The sequence below is a fragment of the Vitis riparia genome, chromosome 1 (assembly GCF_004353265.1).
Source record: "Vitis riparia cultivar Riparia Gloire de Montpellier isolate 1030 chromosome 1, EGFV_Vit.rip_1.0, whole genome shotgun sequence".
Taxonomy (NCBI): Eukaryota; Viridiplantae; Streptophyta; class Magnoliopsida; order Vitales; family Vitaceae; genus Vitis; species Vitis riparia.
Genome location: NC_048431.1, coordinates 9250886 through 9275969, shown reverse-complemented (window position 1 = coordinate 9275969; position 25084 = coordinate 9250886). Strand labels below are relative to the sequence as shown.

The window sequence follows — 25084 nt, the reverse complement described above, 5'->3', positions numbered from 1 at the left end:
ATGATATTTAGCTTATTAGAACATAATATTCATTAAAAGAAATTTAAATTGGAGTTAGTTTTCTTCCTATGCAAGGAAGGAAGAGAGTAGAGTGATTGAATTTGCTTTTAGAGATGAAGGAGGTACAATGAAAATGATCTCATTAAAGCTAAAGCCAAAGCCAAAAAAGGATGTTGCCAAAGTGTTGGTGCCTTGAACCTTCCTCCCTTGTATAGTAAACGAGTCCCCTTTTTTTGAACATTAGTGAAGTAAGAAAGAACAATCAACGACTAATTGAACTTATTCATTGTATAGTTCTCTTACCTTCAAGAATCAAGCAAATGGGCCTCTTTAAAATCCCTCATCTATGGGTTAAGTTGGTTTCTTTGGAGAGTTGTATGGGTTATGGTTTTTTCGATAGTCGTTTGCTAAAATATAATAATATAAGTTATCGTATGATTTGATTTATTTAAATATATCATATCGATCTCATATTTTATTTATACAATAAATAACAAATGGAATGTGGTAATATTTTCTATTAAAAAAAATATAAAATCTTAATCTTTGATTCCTCGCTATGTGACAAAAGGGTTTGGGAGGATTTGAGTAAGGTTTTATTTAGGTGTAATTATAGTCGGTTTAAATATTTATTATGAAAAAATAATGAAATATCTCTTATGTTTAGTAATATTTAACAATTATAGACAATTTATCTTTTAATAAATAAAATTCTATTTTTTTATTAATAATATTCATTATTAAAATATTTAAAATTAATAAATAAAAAAAATATTATATTATGTTGTTACATATATAAAAACATTCTATATGTACATATTAATATTATTTTGTAGTATATTTTATACATATTTTTTATTTTTTGAACCACAATTTTCATTTATTAATTAATTTTTTTGTTTTACAAAATGAGTAACATAAAAATTTGAAAAAAAGAAAGAAAGAAAATAAATAATAATAATAGTAAATTGATGATATGACTGACTTACACTTCTTAAACCAATAGTATCCTCATTCGTGTCGAAATGTTTATTATTAATAGGAGCCCACTATGAAAATGAGATGCCATTTGAAATTGATAATGAAGTGATGAGCCAAATTGACATTGATCCAATAGAAGAAGAAGGCTATTCTTGAAGATAATAGATCATGATGTCAAAATGATTCGACATCAGCAAAAATAAAAAATCATACCTTTAAAACTATTTTTGCCTTAGATTTCTAATTGTCGTGTGTCACGCCTTGACCACTCATCTCCAATGTTACTTGTGTTCCAAGTTATGCAACACTACACGATGTGTGGTGGACCCATGAAAAGCTAGTGTCATCATCTTCACTAACCACTGAGCCTATAAATAGGAGAACAGGTTGTAAATTTTGGGATAAGGTTTTCCAAAAGAAAAACTAATATTGTGAGTGATTAGATGTCAAATGTTGCAATTGATTTCAATTTTTATTAATAAATTTTAAATATGGTAATAATGAATAATATTTCCAAATAATAAACTTTTATTAATAAATAATATTAAATATGTTAGTGCAATGCCAACCAAGTCGAGTTCGTCTAACTTCTCTGAAGTTAGACGGGCTTCTCCCTGCATAAAAGGATGTCCAAATAGATGGTTCAGGCACACCCCTCTGAAACTTAAGTCAGAAAGGAATAAGGATGGATCAAATTCTGTCGAATGACTCTATACGTGTATACCTTTTTCATGCTTCTCACGGGGCTTTTATAGAGCGAATGACACCATTGTCATAGCACTAACGACGCCTTCATGTCTTTTCTGTGATGGTGGTTGCCATCAGGATAGAAATCAAGCCTTAGCAAGAGGGTCAACGCCATCATTTCTACGCAGATTGGGTAATCATACCAAACATAATCCACTTATTGGTATCACCAATTGACTGTCGAGCAAGAGTCCTGGACCATATAGTTGACCATGCATTTACGTTTGTCAATGTTGCAGATTGAGTGTAGCAATTAGTAGACATTGTCTTTCAAGCGTAAATGTCGTCTAGGCTGTTGCTCAGGCACTGGATATCATTATTCGTCTGCTCAATGCCTGGAGTCTCCGACTTTGTTGGTTAATCCGTCTGGAGATCTCAATTGACATGGTCTGTCTATTCTATTTGACTCTCAAAAAGAAGAGAAGCTCTTTCTACTTACGCCAAATGGAGTTTGTTTTAGCTCAAACGAATGGATCTAGAAGGATCATCTGCTTCCTTGAACGGACCAAGGGTTTTTTATTTGGGGGAGGACACGTGGAGGGAAGCCCCCCTATAATACCCCTTTAATTCGTCTTCTTCTATCCGATCGAGTAGACGATGGGTTGAGGCAGAACGGATTATCTGTCTCTTCAAGTTACTTGGGTGCTTGGGAACACGTGTCATTTAGGGCAACAATGATGGGTCACATCCATCAAGGCTGATTGTTAGGTGGCGTCCCTATTTAGGAAGCGTTTCTAGGCTCCTTGTCCCTTGGAATACCTAGGGTTTTAGATCCCTATAAATAGAGGGGTTCCACACTTTCTAGGTTACTTTTTGACTTTTCCCCGCGTTGGAGTTTCTCTTCTCGCACTACTCCTTCATTGTTGTTGCATCTGCCACTGGTCCCCCTTCGTCTTTCTTGTCGTCGTCCTCAGGCTTGCTTCAAATGGATTTCTTCCCCACTAAAGAGCACTCATTCCTAACTCCGGTAAGTTTTCTACTGCTCACTTTTCATTTTGTTTGCTCTTCTTCTTTGAACTGCGTCTGCGGTTGTTTGGTTAGAGGGAAAATGGACACCTTGGTGTCCAAATTCTAGGGTTTTTCTGTGTTTTTGCTTTGGAGATGATGAATGTGCCGATAGTCGAACATAGGGTTTTTCAGGTTTCCTCTTTTGCTCCTATGTTGTCAGTGCATTTGGTGTTGGTTCATGTTTTTTGTCCCGCTATCGTCGCACCGGGACAATGGGAGCAATCCTTCCTCTGTTTATTGGCTAAGGGACTTACTTCGCAAGTTTCGGTAGCCAATCCATCTAGGCTTGGACTTTTGGTATGTCTAGGTTTCTTGTTGTATTGCTGAGGTAATATTGAACGACGGATGGGTTAGATGATCGGTTTTGATAACTACATTGTCTTGTGCAGGTTTCCATATGACCCAAATCCACTTAGCATAATGGCAAGAGGATGAGTCGCTTCTACTAGCGGAAGGCCTCAGCAAAGTGGAGGAAAAAACACTAAAGTCGGGCACCTCAGACCGTCTAGTTAGTATCCCATCTGAACGGGAATTCTGAGCTCATTTTCATATCCCAGACAATATCTTTATCCAACTAATAAATGGTGAGGCTTTGTCATCAACCGACCTTCCCAACAACATGATGTATTTTACCAAGGAACAATTCGTTGTTAGGCTCCGTCTACCTATCCCTTCTCTTTTCAAGCAGTTCATATAATTCACACAAATCCCTATAACTTTTCTTCATCCGAACGTTATCCGGGTGTTGATGGGGTGTAGTGTGTTGGACATGCTATTCCAACTTGATCTTTCCTTGTTGGAACTCTTGTCCGTTTATACCGTCAAAATGAGCAAGAAAGAAAGGTTCATTTTGTCTGTCCATATTCCTCATCTCCAACTGGTGACAGGTCTTCCAGATTCATGTAAAGGTTGGGCAAAGGGGCATATCCTAGTTTTTGGTCCTTGGAGTGGTTCGTTTGAGGGACCAGATGAAGCCTTTTCTCTACAACGTTTGTTAGAGATTCCGAGTAGGATATGTTTCTATCACTTTCTTTGTATCTTGCAGTTTTTCTTCCTTGCTATAAATTCTCTAATGATCTATCAATTTGTGTACTACATGCAAGGAGAGGCGAATACACCTTGTAGAGTGGGTGGAAAAGGCTTCCTTCACCCAGCTCAACAAGCTGTTCGAAATAGACGCGATTGAACGAGCTTACAAGGTTCTTTTTTTGGAAAAGAACTTGCTAACGTTGATCGACGATCCCAAGTTGTTCATCATTCCCGTATTCTCTCGTCTAACTCCACCGTCTTTGGTGTTTGCTGAACACTTTGTGCGAAGGATCTACCCTTCTACAAGGTTACTCGTCTAGCAGATTTTGAGGCATGCCAAGCTCGTTTAAAGGAGCGGGAGAAAAAGCATCAAGAGGGGACATTGAGGCAAGCTGCGGTTGTTGGTCGTCCGTTCTCCAGTTTCACTATCCGTCCTCTCACTCAAAATAGGAAGGAACTTGCTACTCGTCCTATCCAGAGAGCCTTCTACGCCATCGTCTTCTTCATCTTCTCTTTCTTTTTCATCTTCTAGCGACGAACCAGAAGTAGGGTTGACCGGGTAGTACCCCTTATTATTTGCGAAGAAAAAGAAGAAGAAGAAGAAAAAGATGAGGATATAACTTCCAACTTAAGAACCGGATTTCATGAGAGACAGCATAAGCGCCTGTCCGAATCCAATGTTGTCAATCCTACACCCTTTAAGAAACCTGTCCAAAACCTATTTCAGTTCCCACAAACGGCACCAATGTTGGTGCAATGCCAACCAGGTTGAGTCCGTTTAGCTTATCTGGAGTCAAATGGGCTTCTCCCTGCACAAAAGGATGTCTAGACAAGTGGTATGGGCATGCCCTTCAGAAGTTTAAGTAAAAAAGGAATAAAGATAGATTAAATTCTTTCGAATGACTTTATATGCACATACATTTTTCATGCTTCTCACGGGATTTTTATAGAGCGGATGACACCGTTGTCATAGCACTAACGATGCCTTCATGCCTTTTCTATGATGGTGGTTGCCATTAGAGTGGAAATCGAGCCTTAGCAAGAGGGTTAACACCATCATTTCTACACGTATTGGACAATCATACCAAATAGAATCCACTGACTGGTGTCATCAACTGGCTGGCGAGCAAGAGTCTCGGACCATGTAGTTGACTATGCATTTACGTTTGTCAATGTCGTAGATTGCGTGTAGCAAGTAGTAGACATTGACTTTCAGACGTAAATGTCGTCTAGGCCATTACTCAGACACTGGATATGATTATCCATTTGCTCAATGTCTGGAGTCTCCGGCTGTGTTGGTTAATTCTTCTGGAGATTTAAGTTGACATGGTTTGTCTATTCCGTTTGACTCTTAAAAAGTAGGGAAACTTTTTCCTCTTGCGCCAGACGGAGTTTGTTTTGGCTCAAACAGATGGATCATCTGCTTTTTTGGATGGACCAAGGGTTTTTAATTTGGGAGAGGATATGTGGAGGAAAACTTCCCACAAAATATGGTAATAATAAAATTTTTAAATCATAAAATTGAGATAAGGATGCAAGGGGAGGATTCACTTTGGACATTCTCTGATGTCTTTTTTCCATGATATTCTTTGTTCGGACAGACAAATACCCACTCAACTGAAGGAAGATGGAATTATTCATGTCACATATTCCAATCCTTTCCATTCATAGTTATTTTGTATCCTTTTATAAAATTTTATATATTTAAAAAGTTAAAATCAATACACAACACCTATATTTGTCTTAGGAAAAACCAACTCCTAATTTCCACCATTAAAAGTACAATATATATATATATATATATATATATATATATATATATATATATGAAATCGTTCGATAAAATTATAATGAGACTATAATACAAAGCAACCGACACGAAACACTAAACACTAGAACCTAAATTTATACTCGACATAATTTGATTGATTGCACATTTTGGTGGGGTACCTCTTTTTTTACTATTGACCCTTTATTTTATATTTATTTTTTTTATTTGATTGTAATACTTAATCGAAAGTGAAACCAATCAAGTCATAATTTGTATACTTAAATCTCATTATTTTATACCTCGATTTCGATTTTCATATTTTCATCCAATGGTCTAAATTTTATGTACTTTCACTAATAGAGATTAGGAGTTTCGTAGGTGCATTTTCAACACTTTTTTTTTTTACATTTATTTTTTACTAATAATATAGTTAAAAATACGTATTATATGTATTTCCTTGGCAATATGTTAAAAATTAACAACATCAAATTTATGGAATATCGCTTTAGAATCACTTTCACTATTCAAATTTTATACTATGTGGAATTGTTCAACATAATCCATTTTTGAATAACTAAAGAAGTTTATTTCAATGCTATATTTGGAAAATAGGTAATTTAAAAAATATAGTTAATATAATATAATCATAAAATGTGCCTATATCCTTATTAAAATAAGAACAAAAAATGTTATATCATGGAATAAGTAACCATTATACTTATCAATTTAGGAGAAGGACATTACATTTAATTCTATTTATAAATATAATTTGAAAATTTTAAATTCAAAACACTAATTATTGCCATTTTACAAAATGAAACTTTTTAAAAATATATTAAAATTAAAAAAACCTTTGATATTCAAAGAAAAATAATAAAAATATTAAGATAAAAAAATAGAACCAAATAAAAAAGGAAGGAATTAATTAATACTTAAACATTGTATACACAAGTAATATTAAGATAATAATTTCATGAAAAAAAAAGAGAAAAAAAGGAAATTATGAAAAAAAATAAATAAACAAAAATAAAGAAGTGATGGGTTTTAAGCTTCGCTAAGGTTTTTAAAATTTTATGTTTTTTAGTTTTATCTTTTAATTTTAATTGTTATTTTATAATGAAAGAAAACTAATATGATAAAGAATTAAAACACCTTTCAAATGATTATAAAGATTTCAATTTAAATCATACTTAATTTTTCTTTAAATAAATAAATAAATGAAATGATTAATTATGAAAAAATATTTTGCTTTTTACATCATTATTTTTATTTTTCCCTTTTAATTTTCTTTTGATTATAATTATAATTTTTATTTTTATTTAACTTGTAATTCAAATAATAGAATTTTTATTCAAATAAGAAAGGTTAAATTGTTTGGATGCCCATATTTTTTATTTTTCACTTAAAAAGATTACCGTGATTTGTTTAGAGGAATTTAATTTCACCAAATTAATTTTCCATAATTACGATTAAAGAGATAATAAACCATGGTTTTAAAAATCGGTCAAAACCGGACGATTTGATTAATTTTTTTTTTATAACATCAAAACAACGTCGTTTTGGAGGATATAAAAGTACATTCCAAACCCTCCATTGGTCCAAACCGCAGCAGTTGCCGCCTGGCCCACCCCCAATGTGTCGCGACAACTCCCACCGACAACCTGGAAGCCATGCAAAACCTCCCTTCACCGACCATTACAGTGTCGCATTTTCCCTACTACACCGTTGCAAGACCCTCCCTCTCATCCCCTCTTCCCCCTTTGTCGCTATAAAGCGCCCCCCTCCCCCCCGCCGTGTGCTATAAAACCCCCACTTAACCCACTCCAGTCGGTAGCTGCAATTGCAAAGGTATGATATTTCATTATTTTGAAATTTATTTTTTATGTTTAATTATTAATATTCAAATTTTAACTTATTTATAATTTATTACACATTTTTATTTATAAATTTTAGATAAATTTACCCATTGATTCATCCTAAGTAAGATGTAACCTCTGTCTTCATTTTGACTTAGATGTTAGGTTTCATTAGTGCATGGTTTACTAAAATAAAACTTTTTGTTGTCTACAATCCATTGTTGGGGAGTTGGATACAAATTAAATATTGTGACGTGGAATGAGCATGAGAAAGTCTAGGATTGGTATGTTATTTTGATTCAAATTAAGAGTGATATCTGGTGAAATTTTAAACTCATGATGTATGCAACCTCTCTTTGATGGACTGTTTTCAAGATGAAGTAAATAGAGTGTGAGATTTGACTAAGCATGTGGGCTATGGTGGCAAGATATGAATTTTTAATTTTCAAATGTTCACAAAGTCCCCCTTACCCCGGTTGTAGTGACAACAATTTATAAATTTTAGATAAATGTTTGGTTTGAAAGTAAATTTCTTATTTTTTCAATTATTGATGATTTGATTATAAATCATTAAATTGTTGATGACTTTCATTCTCTAGATTAATGTGAGATTTTTGTACCTAATTTGATAGAAAAATAAAAAATGAAATCAAACTTGACCCCATCTTCTGGTCAAAATTCAATTACCAATTCACAAACAACTAAAAATAAGATCGACTCTACATGGGAGCATGTTTCTGAAGAAAGATATGTAAATGGAAGGAAAACTCTTATTTGTTTGTATTGGAAAAAAGATTGCAAAAGGTGGGGATATTCATAAAATGAAACAACATCTTGTTGGAGTGAAATGAGATATTGGTCCATGTAAATCAATTCCTCTTGATGTTAGATTTCAAATGAAAAATTCTTTGCAAAAGTTTGTGAATTCTAAGAAAAGAACCCAAGAAGCATATGAATATAGAAATCCTTATGGTCTTAATGTGTCACAATTTGAAAGGGATATGACAGAAGGTGAAGGAGAAATTCAAAAAATGCAAAGTCATATGGCAGCTAGTAGTGGAAAAAGAAAAAAATCAACAATGGATAAGTATTTTGTACCAAGAAATACTCAATGAGCTCAACCTTCCATGAGGAGTGTATTAGCTAAGAAATAAGTTATTTGGAGAGCATATATGACGGTTGGGAGATTCTTTTATGATGCATGCATTCCTACTAATGCTATGAATTTCTTCTACTTCAAGCCAATGTTGGATGCTATATTTACAATTGGTCCTAGATATAAGGGTCCAAATTACCATCAATTGCGGGTTAATCTTTTAAAGGATGCCAAGAAGGAAGTTCAATTACTTGTGGACTCTTATCATGCAATTTGGGCAAAAGTTGGGTGTACAATAATGGGTGATGGTTGGACAGATAATAAACAAAGAACACTCATAAACTTCCTTGTGTATTATCCTGAAGGAATATCATTTGTGAAATCTGTTGATGCTTTAGACATTGTCAAGAATGCAACTAATTTGTTTATGTTATTTAATGAGGTGATTGAATGGGTGAGTCCACTCAATATAGTTTATATAGTGACTGATAATGCAACAAATTATGTGACTGTAGGGAGATTGATTTCTCAAAAGCATAAACATATCAATTGGTCACTTTGTGCAGCTCATTGTCTTAATTTGATCTTTAAGGATATTGGTAAGATGAACCATGTTGCTGAACTTGTAAGATGTACATCAAAGACAACAATTTTTGTGTATAATCATGTTACTTTGTTAAGTTGATTGAGAAAAAGAGACGGATGGACAGATATTCTTCGACATGATGCAACTCGTTTTACTACTACATTCATTGCACCCAAGAGTCTTCATGATTATAAACATGACTTGCAAGATTTGGTGACTAGTAAGTTATTTGTGGACTCTAGATATTCAAAAGATAATAAAAGCAAAGTTGCAGTTTCCATCATCTTGGATAATAAATTTTGGAATGATTATTTGATTGTTGTGAATCTTATGTCTCCACTAATGCGCTTATTACGTATTGTTGATTGTGATGAAAGGTTTTCAATGGGATATGTGTATAAAGGCATGTATAGGGTTCGTTTGGGCATCAAGAAATTGTTTAACTACAACAAAAGACTATACAAGCCTTATATAGAGTTTATAAAGCAACGTTGGGATCAACAACTAAAGAAAAGCATTCATTCAACAGCTTATTGGTTGAATCCATGTTTCCAATATGATCAGAAAAACTTTTGTAATAAGTCAACTGTGATTAGAGGTGTCATGGATGTTATTGATCAGAAAGTTCTGAAAGGCAAGCTTGATACAATGAATTAAATGAAGTTGTTTCGTGATCGATTGAAAAGTTTTGGAAAAGACCTTGCTTATTATTCACATGAAGTACTTCAACCTAGTAAAAGATTATTTTCATTTATTAGTGTGTTTGTTCTTTTTCATTAGTTACCTACTTACTATTTAATATTTTAAAATTGCTAATGTTCTTTTTTTCTTATTTTTAATGTGAAAATGGTAACTAGATGAATGGTGGAGGTTACATGGATACAGTGCACCACATTTGCAAAAGTTGGCCATTCAAATATTGAGCCAAACTGCATCGTCTTTTGGATGTGAGAGGAATTGGAGTGTCGTTGAACGTATACATACCAAAAGAAGGAATAGATTGGAACATCAAAAGCTTAATGATCTTGTATACGTTCATTGCAATTTGCGGCTAAAAAATCTGTATAAATGCTTTTTTAGTTGTTTTGAATTTAAATTCTTTTATTCACAATTATGAATAATTATATGTTTTTCTTTTTTAGGTTCTATAAAAGAAAATAATCTATGATCCCATTGACTATGCATGTATTGATGAGACCGATTTTTGATAATTGATGAGGATCAACTAGTAGGGTTAGATGTTGAAGAATTGGAAAATCTTCTATATGAAAAATGGTCAATTCCAATAAATGAAGTGGAAGGTTCAAGTTCGTTAGTATAATATTTAAACTTATAAAAGTTCAATAATTATATTTTTATTCTTCAAAAATGATTTCTTGTTGATATATATTCAATATTTTTGTAAATGATGAAGATGGTGGTGACGTGGCTATAGAAAGGCTTGATGTGAAGAACTTTGGTTTTCCATATGCTCATTTTCAATTTCCATATTCTAATTTCCAAAAAGAATGAAGACATGAATTTTATATTTATTAGTATGCAAAAATCTTCATATTCAAACATAGATATGTTATATTTTAAGTAACTATTTAAGTGTTGTAGTTGACATTTATATTATCTATTATGGACAATGTGTTAAGTTAACAACTCTTCGATAATTTGGTTATTATAGGATATCAAACCACATCATCAATTCGATCGTTGGTTTTACCAATAAACCGTGAACCGGTAATTTATTAATTTATTAATTTTTAATAATATATAAAATAATAAAATATATATTTACAACGGCTCAATAATCATGTAACCGTACGAGTGACTTTTCCAGTTCAATGACCGATCCGGGTCTATGACCGCTATGGTTCTAAAAACATTGTAATAAACTATTTTTTCTCGACACTATAATGAACTCATTTCGTTTGGATTTCGTTGTATTTGGATTTGGATCCAAACGCGGCGTCACTCGTTTGCAGATGAAGCATTGTTTGGGTTATGCTCTGTTTGGTTGCCGGGAAAGCTGACAATCGAGACAAAGACGAGCCGACGGTAAGAGTATTGAATTCTGATGCTCTTTTGATTTTCTTTCTTCTCCTCACTTTTCCTCTGCAACCAAACAGAGGATTTGATTGAATTTGTGTTGCTAGGTATTTGTAGTCTGATGGGTGATTTTGTTATTAGATAGGGAAAACAGTAGCGAGGGGTGGAACCAAGGAGTTGGTGGAGGCACTGCAGCCCGAAAAATGCGAGAATAATTAGAGAAAAGGACGAGCAGGATCCAGATTTCGTACATTGCTTCATCATCAAAACCTAGGGTTAGGGTTTTCCAGATACTTCCCCTTTTCGATATTCTGCCGTTTCAATATATTTCCATCCAATGTGGTGGTAAAAGTATTGTTCTGTTAAACAGTACTTTTTACAGACGATTTTTTCGGGTCCGTTGAAGTCTCCACTTTTAGGGATCAAAACCTAATGCTTATCTGCAAATCAATGGCATTTTCTTCAGTCTCTCGATTACTGCCATACTCAATTCGCCACAAAAACCCTAACTTCTCAACTGCGCTGTCACCTGCGGAGAAATACTACACCCACCTGCAGAAATATGGGGATGATATCGAGAAAACCCTACCTGCGGTGAGGGCTAAATTAGACTCTTCATGTGTCAATGAGGTCTTAAATAGATGTTCCCTAACTCAGTCTCAACTGGGTCTTCGGTTTTTCATATGGGCTGGTGTCCAATCATATTATAGACACAGTTCATATTTGTATAGCAAAGCTTGTGAACTATTCAGAATTAATCAAAATCCAAGAGCCATTATTGATGTTATAGAAGCTTATAAAGTGGAGGGGACTGTGGTTAGTGTCAAGACATTTAATGTGGTTTTGCATCTATGTAGGGAAGCAAAGCTTGCTGATGAGGCATTATGGATATTGAAGAAAATGGCAGAATTTAATATAAGGGCTGACACTGTTGCATATAACAGTGTTATACGTCTGTTTTGTGAGAAAGGTGATATGGATTTGGCTGCAGGATTGATGAAAGAGATGGGTTTAATTGATCTTTATCCTAATATGATTACTTATGTCACCATGATTAAAGGGTTCTGTAATGTGGGCCGGTTGGAGGATGCTTGTAAGTTGTTTAAGGTTATGAAAGGACATGGGTGCTCACCCAATGTGGTCGTGTACACTGTGATTCTTGATGGGGTTTGTAGATTTGGGAGTTTGGAAAGAGCTTTGGAGTTGTTAGGGGAGATGGAGAAAGAGAGTGGTGATTGTAGTCCTAATGTTGTTACATATACATCTATGATTCAGAGTTGTTGTGAGAAGGGTAAGTTGGTGGAGGCATCGGAGATTTTGGATCGAATGAGAGCTTGTGGGTGTGCTCCAAATCGGGTCACAGTTAGTATTTTGATGAAGGGGTTTTGTGCAGAGGGGCGTGCTGAGGAGGCTTTTAAATTAATTGATAAAGTTGTTGCTGGAGGTAATGTATCATACGGTGAGTGCTATAGTTCTCTTATTGTGTCATTGGTAGGGAATAAAAACCTTCAGGAGGCAGAGAAGCTCTTTAGGAGGATGTTAGCAAATGCTGTGAAGCCTGATGGTTTGGCATGTGGCACTTTGATAAAGGCGCTTTGTTTGGAGGGACGTGTCTTGGATGGGTTTCACTTATTTGATGAATTTGAAAAGATGGAAGGATTGTCATACCTTGATTCTGATATTTATTCCATTCTTTTAGTTGGACTCTCACAAAAAAGGCACTCAGTAGAAGCTGTGAAACTTGCACGGTTAATGGTTGATAGAGGAATTCAACTGAAGACTCCTTACTTTGACAGTATAGTTGAACACCTGAAGGAATATGGAGACAAGGAGATAGTAATGTATTTGTCTCGTATTTTTTTTGATAGGCAATAAGGTGATGTTAAATAAAAGGTCATTTAATGGTTGTCTTGGAGTCATTCAGGTAAATAAAGGAAAAACCATTTTTTTTTGTATCATTATTGGGGAAATTGAGTGGATGTGAAAATCTCAGTGTTTTATGTTAATCCTATATACATGGTTTATTTTGGTGGTTTGGTTTTGCATGGTGGATTCCATTTTGTGGTGGTGATGCGATGTGTTGGGGGTAGTGCACACACTTCTGTACCCTGGCTCTGCTTTACAATGTTCTTTGGAATAAGATTCAGGCAAACTTCTGGTGGTGTGATAGGTTTGATGAGGTAAATTTTATTTTACATTTCTTTTTCTAGTCTTCATGTATTTGAATTCCTTTTGCAACTTTGTTTGTATTCTGACTTTTGTTCATCCAAGTGAGTTTTTAGTTTGGTTTGAAAATTGGAAATCAGGCACTAGAACTTCAGTACTGAATTAGTGGTATTTAATACGTTAGACTATTATGCAGAACCAAAGAACTTGTTGGGTAATATAGAGGATTTTGTATTTGTCAGATGGGTCTGAAGGATTTCTCATCCTTCTTTGTACTTACTATTTCAATGCAATGAAATAATTGTTTTCGAATAAGGAAGAAAAAAAAAAAAGAAAGCTTGTTGGAAATACCACTTGAATATTTTTTTTTTTGATAGGCAAAACACACAACAAAAATATATTAGAAAAGGGCGCCTTGAGGCTGACCCAAGCATACAGGAAGTATACAAGAGGCGCCAATAGGCCCAAAAAGAAATAGAGATACAATACCCGCCCTCAACTAGTGCCTAGCCAATCAAAAAAATTAATCAAAGGAAGAGAACCCTCATTTACAACCGATTTAGTCCACAGCCAAAGATTACAAACAAAAGAATTCTTCAACCTATGAATTGATAACTCTTCATTATCAAAAGCTATCCTGTTTCTTTCCTTCCAAACCGCCCAAAAAATGCACAAAGGGGCTGCGTTCCACACCTTCCTACGCTTCTTGTCCAACTTGAAGCCACACCAACCACTAAGAGTATCTTTAACCGAAGAAGGGAGGACCCAAGTAACACCAAACAATGCAAACAATAACTCCCATAACCCTCTTGCCTTAGAGCAATGAATGAGAATATGATCAATTGACTCTTCTTCCATACCGCAAAGGAAGCATCTGTTAGCTAGAGACCGACCCCTCTTTTTAAGTTGATCCAAGGTTAGCACCTTACCCCAATAAGCTTCCCAAGCAAAGAAGCTCACTTTGGTAGGCACACAAATGCTCCAAATATTACTATAAGGAAACTGAACATCTCTTCTTGAAGCTAGCGAACTATAAAGGGACTTAACTGAGAAAATCCCATCTTTAGTCTCTTTCCACAGCATTCTATCTTCCAAAAGAGGGTTAAGCCTCCTACCCGGATTGTCAAAAGTAATCTCTCCACCCCCTCCACCTCCCAGTCATTAAAGGACCTAGAAAAGCTAGGATTCCAAACCCCTTCATCACCCGAATGATCCCATAACTCCACTAGCCAAGCCTCTTTAGATGAAGCAAAGGCATACAAAGAGGGAAACAAATTACTGAGAGAGAAATTCCCACACCAATTATCTTTCCAAAATTTCACCCTTCTACCATTCCCACAGAAAAGACAACTTTGTTTTGCACTAGAGCTCCTTCCTTCCTTATTTCCTTCCACAAGCCTACTCCAAACCCTCCCTAACTTCTCTAGTATACCAACCCCCTTCTTCCTCCCCGAACTTCCTACTAATGACTTGCCTCCAAAGAGCCTCCCTTTCATTCGCAAACCGCCAGTTCCACTTGCATAACAGGGCTCTATTGAGAATAGACAAGCGTCTAACTCCCAAGCCACCCTTCCTTATGTCCGAGCATACGGAATCCCAATTTACTAGATGAGGCTTCCTCTCCAAAGCTCCTCCCCCCCATAAAAAATCTCTTTGAATTTTTTCCAATCTTAAACTAACCACTCTTGGCATTCGAAGTAAAGACATCAAGTATATGGGCATACTTGACAAAGTACTCCGAATTAGAGTAATTCTACCGCCTTTGGAGATATAATTCCTTTTCCACAAGGCAAGCCTTCTCCGAAATCTCTCTTCCACCCCATCCCAAACAGCCACGGACTTGTGATTTGCCCCCAAAGGGATCCCCAAGTTTGGCATCCTTCCCACTTTACAGCCGACCTCAAGAGCCAAAGCCTCCAAGTTCTCTACTCTCCCAACCGGCAAAATCTCGCTCTTATCCAAATTAATCCTCAATCCTGATATGGCTTCAAACCACAACAACAACCAGCTAAGATGAGCCATCTGATCTTGGGAAGCTTCACAAAAAACTAAAGTATCATCGGCGAACAGCAAATGGGATACCACAGCCCGTCTCCACTTCTTCCTTGTATCCTACAGCCCGAAAGAAAACCCCCTCTCACTGCTCTAAGGATGAGCCTACTAAAAGCCTCCATCCCGATAATAAAAAGGTAGGGAGAGAGAGGATCCCCCTGACGCAAACCCCTTGAACTATTGAAAAACCCGGCTGGAGTGCCATTAATCAAAACTGAAAACGACGCTGTGGAGATACACCAAGAGATCCAGCCAGTCCACTTCTCCCCAAACCCCATTCTTTGCAATACCAATAGTAGAAAATTCCAATTCAAGTGATCGTACGCCTTCTCTATATCTAGCTTACACAACACCTCACTCTCATTTCTCTTCAGCATCGAGTCTATTGCCTCATTGGCAATTAGGGCAGCATCCAAAATTTGTCTTCCTTCAACAAAGGCGTTTTGAGCTGAAGATACCACCTTTCCCACCACCTTCTTGATCCTGTTTGCTAGCACTTTTGCTAACAGTTTATACAATCCACCTATCAAGCTAATGGGTCTGAAATCTTTAAGGTCCTCCGCATCTGGTTTTTTAGGGATAAGGACTAGGAAAGTTGAATTCAGGCTCCTCACAAATCTGCCATGCTCGTGGAACTCCTTCATAAAGCCCATGACCTCATCTTTCACAAATTCCCAGCTGAACTGCCAAAAACTGAGAGAAAAGCCGTCTGGACCCGGGGCCTTGTCTCCATTCAGATCTGAGAGAGCAGAGAAGACCTCTACCTCTGTGAAAACCCTTTCCAGACAAGCTGCATCCTCACCATTAATCCTATTAAAATCTAAACCTTCCATTGATGGATGCCAATCTCCAGGATCTGTTAACAGATTCTCGAAAGCTCCAACCACACCCCCTTTTATGTCCTGCTCATCTGTTAACCAGCTACCATTAATCTTAATCTTAGTCATACAACTTCTCCTTCTATGGGAATTGGCCATCTTATGAAAGAAGCCGGTATTTCTGTCACCCTCCCTCAACCACAATTCTCTCGATTTTTGTCTCCAAGAAATCTCCTCCATAAGAGCCCATTTCTCAAAGTCCCCCTTAGCTTCCTTTTTGGCTTCCAGCTCCTCCAATGATAATGTACGCATCTTCTCCTGAGAATCCCAGAAATCCACTTTGTCCAAAGCCAATCTCTTATTCACTGCTACCTTCCCAAAAACTTCCTTATTCCAGGACTTTAAGATTGCCTTTAAGGCCTTCAATTTCTCTGCAAGGATGAAGCTAAAAGACCCGCTGAATCTTAAACCTTGCCACCACCCCTTCATCAAATCCTTAAAACCCTCCTCCTTGAGCCACATGTTTTCAAAGCGGAAAGGGACAGGCCCCCTCCTCACCCCTCCCCCATCCAATAGAATGGGAAAGTGGTCTGACACTGGCCTGGGAAGAGTACTCTGTACAGCCCCATTAAAATGGCCCTCCCAGTCCTCCGACACCAGGAACCGATCAAGTCTTGACATGGTTTGGTTGTTCAACCCTCCACTCCATGTAAACGGACCCCCCTGAAGGGGCAGGTCCTCAAGTCCAGGTCCTCGATCACCTCCGAGAATCTTCGCATTGAATGAGTCAGTCTCCCTCCTCTTCTACGCTCATTCGGAAATCTGATCATATTGAATCTCCACCAATACACCAGGGGTCATTCCACAGCCCTCGGATGGCCCTAACTCTTCCCAAAATAACTCTCTATATCTTTTCATTGTAGGACCATAAACTCCTGAAAAAATCCATCTGAACCCGTCTTCACAGTTCTTGAAACGACAAGAAATGGAAAAAGGCCCACCTCCATCCCCATTAACTCCAACACTCTATTGTCCCAATAAACTACCACCCCTCCCGCAGCCCCCCTGGCATTCAGGGCTCCCCACTCCAGAAATCTCCCCACACCTAGGCTTCGCACTACCCCTAAAGACATCTCAGTCATTTTAGTCTCCTGCAGACAAACTAAATCCACTTTTTGGGAACTAATTAAGGCTTTAATTAGCTTCCTCTTATTTCTATCATTTATCCCTCGAACATTCCAAGATAGGATCTTGATCTTCATTTAAAACACAAGGATCTGTCCCCCCCTCTTCTGTCCGAACCTTTCTTTCTGCTCTTTCCATCATAGTTAACCGACCATTCTAACTTTTTAACTTCCCGATCAAACTTGGTCAGTCCTAACGATTCCTTTTTCTTGCCTAGATCCCTTCTGGTCTTCAGTCTAAGCAATAATTTTAGAATTTCCCCTTCCACGCCTTCTGTAGCGAACCCCAATGCCTTACTGAACTTCAACAGATTACTTTCATCCCAAATACTACTAGAATCCTCCCTATCTTGCACTTCCTCACCAACCTCCGGCTTATCCACAATAGCCTTTTCCCCCTCTGAATCCATTAACCACGGATTACCATCCGATAACACCGCCCGTAGTGGAGCAAGGTTACTAGCACCTTCAGCGGCGACATCCAAACCAGAAACATTTCCCACCACTAAGGCTCGGTCACACCCAGAAGAAGGAGTAGAAGAGAAGAGGTCTCTTTCCCCCCCAAAGACCGTAGAATAGGGTTCGTACCTGGAAACCTCATCTATCAGCGCTTCGTCACTTATCGGCGCCCTAACACTCGTCGGGAAAGCCTCAGATGTCCTCTGGTCCCCTCCAGGAAAGCAGACGACCCCAGCATCCTCTCCTCGCGACGAATCCTCTGCTTCCCCCATCTCCACGACCTCAGAACAAGAACGAGCCCTAACTGATTTAAATCCCTCCAAACCGGGCCCAAAGCCTAAATCGGGTAAGCCCTCACAGCCCGAAAAAGATCCCTTAATGAAAAAGGGCCTTTCTTCACAGCCCATCAGCCACCCTTTTAACATAACGGGCCTTGACAACGGCCCAACCTTCTGGGCTTCCTCAAAGGCTGACTTAAGGCTCCCTTCCCCAAGCCCACATCTAAGCTGGGCCTCCCCAAAAGCAAGCCCATCATTAATATCTTCAGCCCCAAGAAGGAAACTACCCTTTTTAACTGCTGAACCGGTTGCAGGGCCCCTACTCCCTATGCTGTCTGCTCCATCAACCGCCTCCAAACCACACCCCCTTTCAGCGGAATCAGAGGATAAACCTGTGGCATCTTTAGAAAACCAACCACAGGGCGGCACGCACTGTACTTCCGCCTGCACCTTGGACTGATCCTCCTTTTCCAACACTCTTCCTCTGCACACTCCACGAGAATCACTCCTTGAGTCTTCCTCCTCCACTGTGACGTCCTTCCCGTTGACACATCCCGCCGGCACCACCTGAGAGAACCAGGGTGGGACTTCCCACCACAACTGGACTGAGAAACACCCCGTCCCAACCACAATCTGGACAGATGTAGGTAAGTCTCTACCTACCACCTTCACCAATAATCTAGCCCATTGCATTTCTACCATCCTATCCGTTTTATCATCCACTGCAATGAAGCCACCACAGCCATCACCTATCAGTTTAAAAACCTCGCGACTCCATAGGTGAAGAGGAAGACCTACTACTCTCACCCATGCCTCGTTTGCACTGGTTTTGTTACAAAAACACCCCACCTCCGGGTGCCATTTCTCCAAAAATAAGGCATTGTCTTTCACTCTTCTTTTCCCTCTTTCCAGAACATGCTTGGCTTCGCTTTGCAGTTCAAACTCAAAAAGCACAAGACCTCTTCCCAATACGGATATATTCAGTTTTCCTCTGAGGAGCCAAACTTGACCAGCCCAATTTTTCAGAGAATCCAACTCAGGGGGAGGGATCGCTTCATTTTCCCATCTACCTACTAAACAGCGATCCAATTGCTCTAGTCTTTCAGGCTTCACCCTTTGGCCCAACTCCAACCAAACCTTCTCTCCTAAACTTCCCGTTTTTGAGATTGCTACCTCCGCATAAGTCCTTGGTTCTGGTTCCCTTTCCTTCTTCAGCGCCTCAACGAGCTCAGGATTTTTTGAGCCTCCAGTGGGGACTACCCTAACCTCTCTCAACTTCTCTGCCAAAATATTCCACCCCCCAATCATCCCCTTCCCTTCTGGAAAGACTAAGCAAAAACGTTTTGCCTCTAAATCCCGCACAGAACAGAGCAGAAAACTTCCTGCCTGATTTGAGCGACGCTCCAGAATGTACTTCCTTCCCTTCTCCTCCCAGACGATGGACCAACCTCTATCATCTCTACCCCTGCAGCAAAACTCAATACCTTCCAATAACCTGCAGAGACTAATGTCTCCAAATCTAATCCAAGAGGTTATTCCTCTGCTTCTCTCCCAAATGCACCCCCTCAGCTTACCTCCTACTTCATCAACCAGAATTTCAAAGGATTTTGACTCCACAGCAAACCATCTTCTACCACCTCTTAGATTCACCATCCCCCAGAAACTCCTACTTCTCCCCACAGAACTAATTATGGACACAACCCTTTGTATTCTCCTCTGTTAGCTTTTCTGAAAGGCATTCAGTTAAACTTCAGAGAACGGAAATACCACTTGAATATAATGTCTTAAAGCCTCAACTGCTGAGTTGTTCTCGATCAGTGTCAAGCAAGTTTCTCTAACTGAAAATCTGAAGCTTTTTAATTTATTTTTTTAATTGCTACAACCATTTTGCAGCACCAAACACACAAAATCCCACTACCCTTTATTTATTAATTTATTTAAAAATTTCATTGAATAGTATGTCTATTGTATGAGCTCAGCAAAATACATCACAGGACAAACAAGCATGCAATGGACAGGATAAAAATTGAGAGGTCAAAACCATGTATTTTTTGTTTTATCATAGGAAGATTCTTTGTGTCACATCCCATTTCAACATGGTTTCTTGTTTGAACAAAAGCATACATCCAACAGAGGTTGGATGCGTGGAGAAGATATTGTCCTTTATGCAAATGTTGGATGTGTAATGGGATCAGGAAATAAGGCTACTGCTCAATGCCTTTGCCACCTGATGTGATAATAGTATTTTATTTTGGGTTGGTAGTTTTTTCATAATGCATTTCAAGTTTATTGTTAGATTTAACTAAGGGGTTTTGCATTCTAGATGAGTTATGAGTTGAGTGAAAGATTAAATCAGCCAATTGTTCTCACCACATGACAAATAGAAAGAGAGCAAAGCAATTTTATCAATATTACTATCTCTCAGTGCCTTAGAGAGCAAAGCGACTGATTTAAAATCTAATTGGACTAATGGTAAGAACGTTTAATGTTTTGTATCATGAATTGTGTTAATTTTTTTATTTTTTATTTTATTGTCTGATTGTATGGAAATTGTGTTATTTTTAACTTAATTTGATTGGCTAATGCTTGTTCAAGGCTTTTGGTTTTTCAAGTTTACTCGTGATCTTCCATTATACTTGTTTATATATATATTATGTATATATTGCTTTCTCATTTGTATTTTTATTTACTTGCTGTCTTGTTGTCATTACCTTTTTTTCGCAGCTGTGTTTTTCATATGCAGGATTAATTGTTTTTCTAGCTACATCATAGGTCGTTAGGTTGGGATTTTTTTGTAGGTCAATGGGATTTGAGGACAGTTATGTGCTAATGAAAAATCCATTGTTTACATTTTCTGCTCATAGATTATTTGCAAATAAGGTTATGTTTATTGTTAAAATTGTTTTTATTTCCACACTAATTGTTCACATATTTTTATGTGACTAGTATGTGCTTAGTTTTGTAGAAATGGCATTCTTCCAGTTCAAGCACTGGGATCTCATTAGAAATCTCTAAGAAACCCTGAGGGTTTGTTAGATCTGTTATTGTGAAAATGAAGCTAATATTTATATGGTGCCAACCAAGCTTCTTTTCTAATATATCAATTTTCAGTTCATACTTCTTGGTGCTGTTCCGTTTATGTCTGAAGTTTTGTGCCTAAAGTGGCTTGGTGGCCATGGAGTGGTCAGAATAAATGAGATGTGAAGACTTTGGTTGTGATATCTCTATGTCTTGTGAGTGTTCTGTTATTGGTTGATCCAAGTTCATTGTGGCTTAGTTGCTTTCTTCTCCTCACCATCTATAACCTGTTACTGGGTTGATGTGATTTGTGTTCACTAAAGCAAAATGATGGAGAGAGTCATTATGCTAGTGGTTCTTTTAGTCCTTTTAATTTTTTTTTTTTTTGTATTCTTTTAGTCCCTTTGATTAGGAATAAATTGGGTAATCGATATTAGTAATTACTTGGGAAGAAATGTTTAGCGATTAGTCACTGTAACTTGTATCTTAGCAAGGCATTGTTTATGTACTTTTAACGTTATTATGCTTGGAAGTAAGATTTTTGTCATCTTTGGAGGCCCTATTTCCAGGGCTCAATTGTTTGAGGGCTAGGATTAATCGTTGTTAGGTTTATGCATGTTTGGAAATCCTAGGATTACTTGGGTGCTCTCTCTTTCTCTTCTGGTCTTGAATCCAAATTTCTACTGCTTGGTTTTTGTCAATGCTAGCCCTTCTGTTGGTTAGCAGACAGCAAATAATTGGATAGCAATATTATTTCTGTTCTTAATTTTTTTGAGAATGTATTCTGTGGAGATCTTATAACTTCTGTGCGAGTATCATGTTTGGACTTGCTATGGTTTCAGATTATTCCAGATCCCAATTTTAATGGAATGCTTTTTCTCTAAAATTTATACTAGTAAAATTGAATTATGTAAGCTTGTTATTTTTCTGGTTCTATTGGAATAGGAGCTTTATTGGATGAGTTTAGATGTTAGTCCTGCAGATAAAATGATATAGGTTCTCCATTGTTTTCAGCATATGAATTCTGGTTTGGGTATCATTGTTTGCTGCATTCTTTTGGCCTTTTCAATTTCATGCCTAGTTATTCATTTTGTTATTGTGTGTGCTATTGTCATACAACAACTTTTGACAGGCTCATGATGTTGATAAATTGGTGATCCCTAGAGTAATCTTCTCTGTGCCGTAATTAAGTGATATATGCTAACTGTTGAGCTCTTTCATAGTAATTATCCTTTGGAAGTTGCTTTAGCCTGCTTTGGGTATTGGCAATAACAAATGTCATGTTATGTCTAGCATAACAAATATCATTTTGTTAAAATAGATAATAAACCAGTATCATGCTTCATTTTGTTTTTTTTTGGTGATCAGAAATGAAATATATATAGATAACTGTAATGTTCAAGAGAAGGATGAGAGGTCCTTCCCACAAAATACAAAACCTGATCAAACCAGTATCATGCTATTTAATATGCCAATTTCTAGATTTTGTTGATAGTTATGTCCTTTGCAGTTTGTTTTGAATGCTCAGGATTATTTTAGGCCATAAGAAATATTACATTATCTAACTGAAATTTAGCCTCACATCAGGGAGGCATGTGCTATAATTTTCATTCAGTTGTAGGTTCTGAATCTTGATACAAACTCAGGTTTCAGTTTATAAATGTACCCAACTGGATAATATCCTTGGAGCATATGTGGGAGATATGCTTTACCCAGCTGGATAATTATATTATTGGAGCGTATGTAGAAGATATAATTTTCAAGTAGGGAATCCTTGCATTGAAAGCTCATTTCATTGTCAGCATCCTATCTTTTACATTTTTTATATTCATCACTTGCAAATAGAAGAACTGGACCAAACCTTAGATATCTGCCTTGTTAAAAAAAATTCAAATTTGGATGCTTGAATGATGTCATTTTAGATTTTGGGTAGTCCTTCCTTGTAGTTCATATAGAAGATGAAACAAAACTTATCAAAAAAAATATTACAGAATAGGAAACAAAAGAGAATAGGAGAGAAAGTATTGTTCCTTCCTAAGATCTGAGAGAGCAAATGTCAATCTCCTTCTACACCAAGGATGCCTAGAAACTCTAAATGCAAGTAGAAACATACCGGAACTCATCCTGATCAATACATAAACATACTATAGAAACATACCATGACTCAAGTTATTTCCCTAAATCACAAAACTTAAAAAATTTAGAATACAGCAATATTCTTAAAAATAGATTCTAATAATTCTAGCCTACTAAATAAATGACTTGGCTTGTCATTTGGTGTGACCCCTGACAAATTAGACATGTCAAGGGCCAGGGCCACTGAGGTTGCTGCAGCAGCTGTGTTGATAAATACTTGGGGTATGAGGCTAAGGTATAAATTGTTAGCATTTACAAACAAAAACCAGCTATTGTCACATATCATGTATTCTCAACTAATTTTTGCATGCTGATTGCTCTTGCTACTTGGTGTATGTTCTGTTTTCCTTTTTCTGCTAGTCAACAAACTTGTGGATAGGGAATTTGAATGTTGTGGTGGGCCACTGAGGTTGCTGCAGCAGCTGTGTTGATAAATACTTGGGGTATGAGGCTAAGGTATAAATTGTTAGCATTTACAAACAAAAACCAGCTATTGTCACATATCATGTATTCTCAACTAATTTTTGCATGCTGATTGCTCTTGCTACTTGGTGTATGTTTTATTTTCCTTTTTCTGCTAGTCAACAAGCTTGTGGATAGGGAATTTGAATGTTGTGGTCCAGCTGTTCTTCATGGTTTCTTTAGCAGGAAGCTTTTTTTAATGATTTTGTAATCATCAAAGTTTTTGTGTCCCTGTGCTTTTCGTTATTTTTATTTCATGACCTGATCTTTCTTTTGTTTCCTGAAGAGGGGAAAGTTTAATTGGGCTGTATTCACTGTAGAGCTGGTGACGCTGCAGTGCAACAAGTATCATTAGTTAACTGGTCTTGTGATGCTAAGAAAGCCTTTAATGAACTTATCAATCAATGTCTCTGCAATATTTCTGAGGTTTCTCTTTTTGCAAATGCAGCACAAAGGATGCCTGATGCTGCATACAATGTCTGCAGTCAATCCACCAAGGATGCTCCTGGCTGCTTCCCAATGGCAGGCATGCCTGACTTGATGTTGGCAAGAGATTGTATTCTCCCCTCATTCTCTGGAAGTTGGGGCAAGAAATGCAGGCATTCCTGCTTTTTGTCATTGAGCTTGGAGGATTTTCTACAACTTCATTTAGTATGTTAAACATCAACACACTCATTCCATTTGACACATTGATCATTCCCATGTGGCCCTTGAGGCCTGGCTCCGATGGTAGGGGCTTAAAGTGGAGATAGGGATTGGGATGGGAGAGGCTCCGGCTATATTATTCTAAGCTTCTTTTTGTTTGTTGCCCTTGCAGGCTATCCGGGAATACTATCATCTCAAGGTGAAAGACTGGGACCAATCTATTTATGAAAACCGCAGTGGCCTTAGTTCCATGAGTTCTGGTGGCATTCGATGATGGCTCTATGGTTCTGGTGACTAGAGTAGGATCAGGCAGGACCAAGTCTTGAAGAATGAGGTCTGCAGGAAACAAGATGTGGTCAGATTTAAGCATTGTTTGCAGGGGTGCAAGTTATGGGCATGCAGGTCTGACTCAAAAGATTTTGGAGGACAAAGTTGGGCGGGGAGGGATGGCAGGGCTGATCAACTGGGTGGACTCACTGTGGATGTCATATCCACTGAGAAATATTGCCGAACTTCCCCATAAGATGTTTGACACATTTCTGTTTTCTTGTTACCGTTCTGGTACCATATTAAATAAATGGCAAATAAATTTCACCAGAAGTTTAGATGATGTATTTTTTCCCATTTTCTTGTTTTTGTTCTGAAAATTAAGATGTTCTGTCTCGAAAAAAAATGAAGAAAAATGTTCTCATATTTCCTGCTTGTTTCTTGAAATCTTTCCAGTTCCGGTGGAATCTCTGCAAAATTAGAAACAG

At 37.4% G+C, this 25084-nt stretch overlaps 1 protein-coding gene across 3 annotated transcripts; it reads left to right on the top strand.

The window, feature by feature from the left end:
- Positions 1–10952: 10952 nt before the first annotated feature.
- LOC117917605 (pentatricopeptide repeat-containing protein At5g47360) lies at positions 10953–25022 on the top strand. 3 transcript variants are annotated; one of them, XM_034834119.1, is made up of 4 exons: positions 10953–11120; positions 11257–13291; positions 24133–24335; positions 24502–25022. In XM_034834119.1, the coding sequence occupies exon 2, from the start codon at positions 11544–11546 to the stop codon at positions 12984–12986; it is 1443 nt and encodes a 480-aa protein (XP_034690010.1). In that variant the 5' UTR covers positions 10953–11120; positions 11257–11543; the 3' UTR covers positions 12987–13291; positions 24133–24335; positions 24502–25022. The 3 variants fall into 3 exon arrangements, with proteins under 3 accessions (XP_034690010.1, XP_034689861.1, XP_034689938.1); XM_034833970.1 differs by having other exon boundaries at positions 11253–13291; XM_034834047.1 differs by having other exon boundaries at positions 11253–13291; positions 24133–24413.
- Positions 25023–25084: the final 62 nt, after the last annotated feature.

Bases quoted from the DNA above. Each gene is read 5' to 3' on its own strand.
- LOC117917605 (XM_034834119.1), top strand. From the start codon at position 11,544: ATGCTTATCTGCAAATCAATGGCATTTTCTTCAGTCTCTCGATTACTG.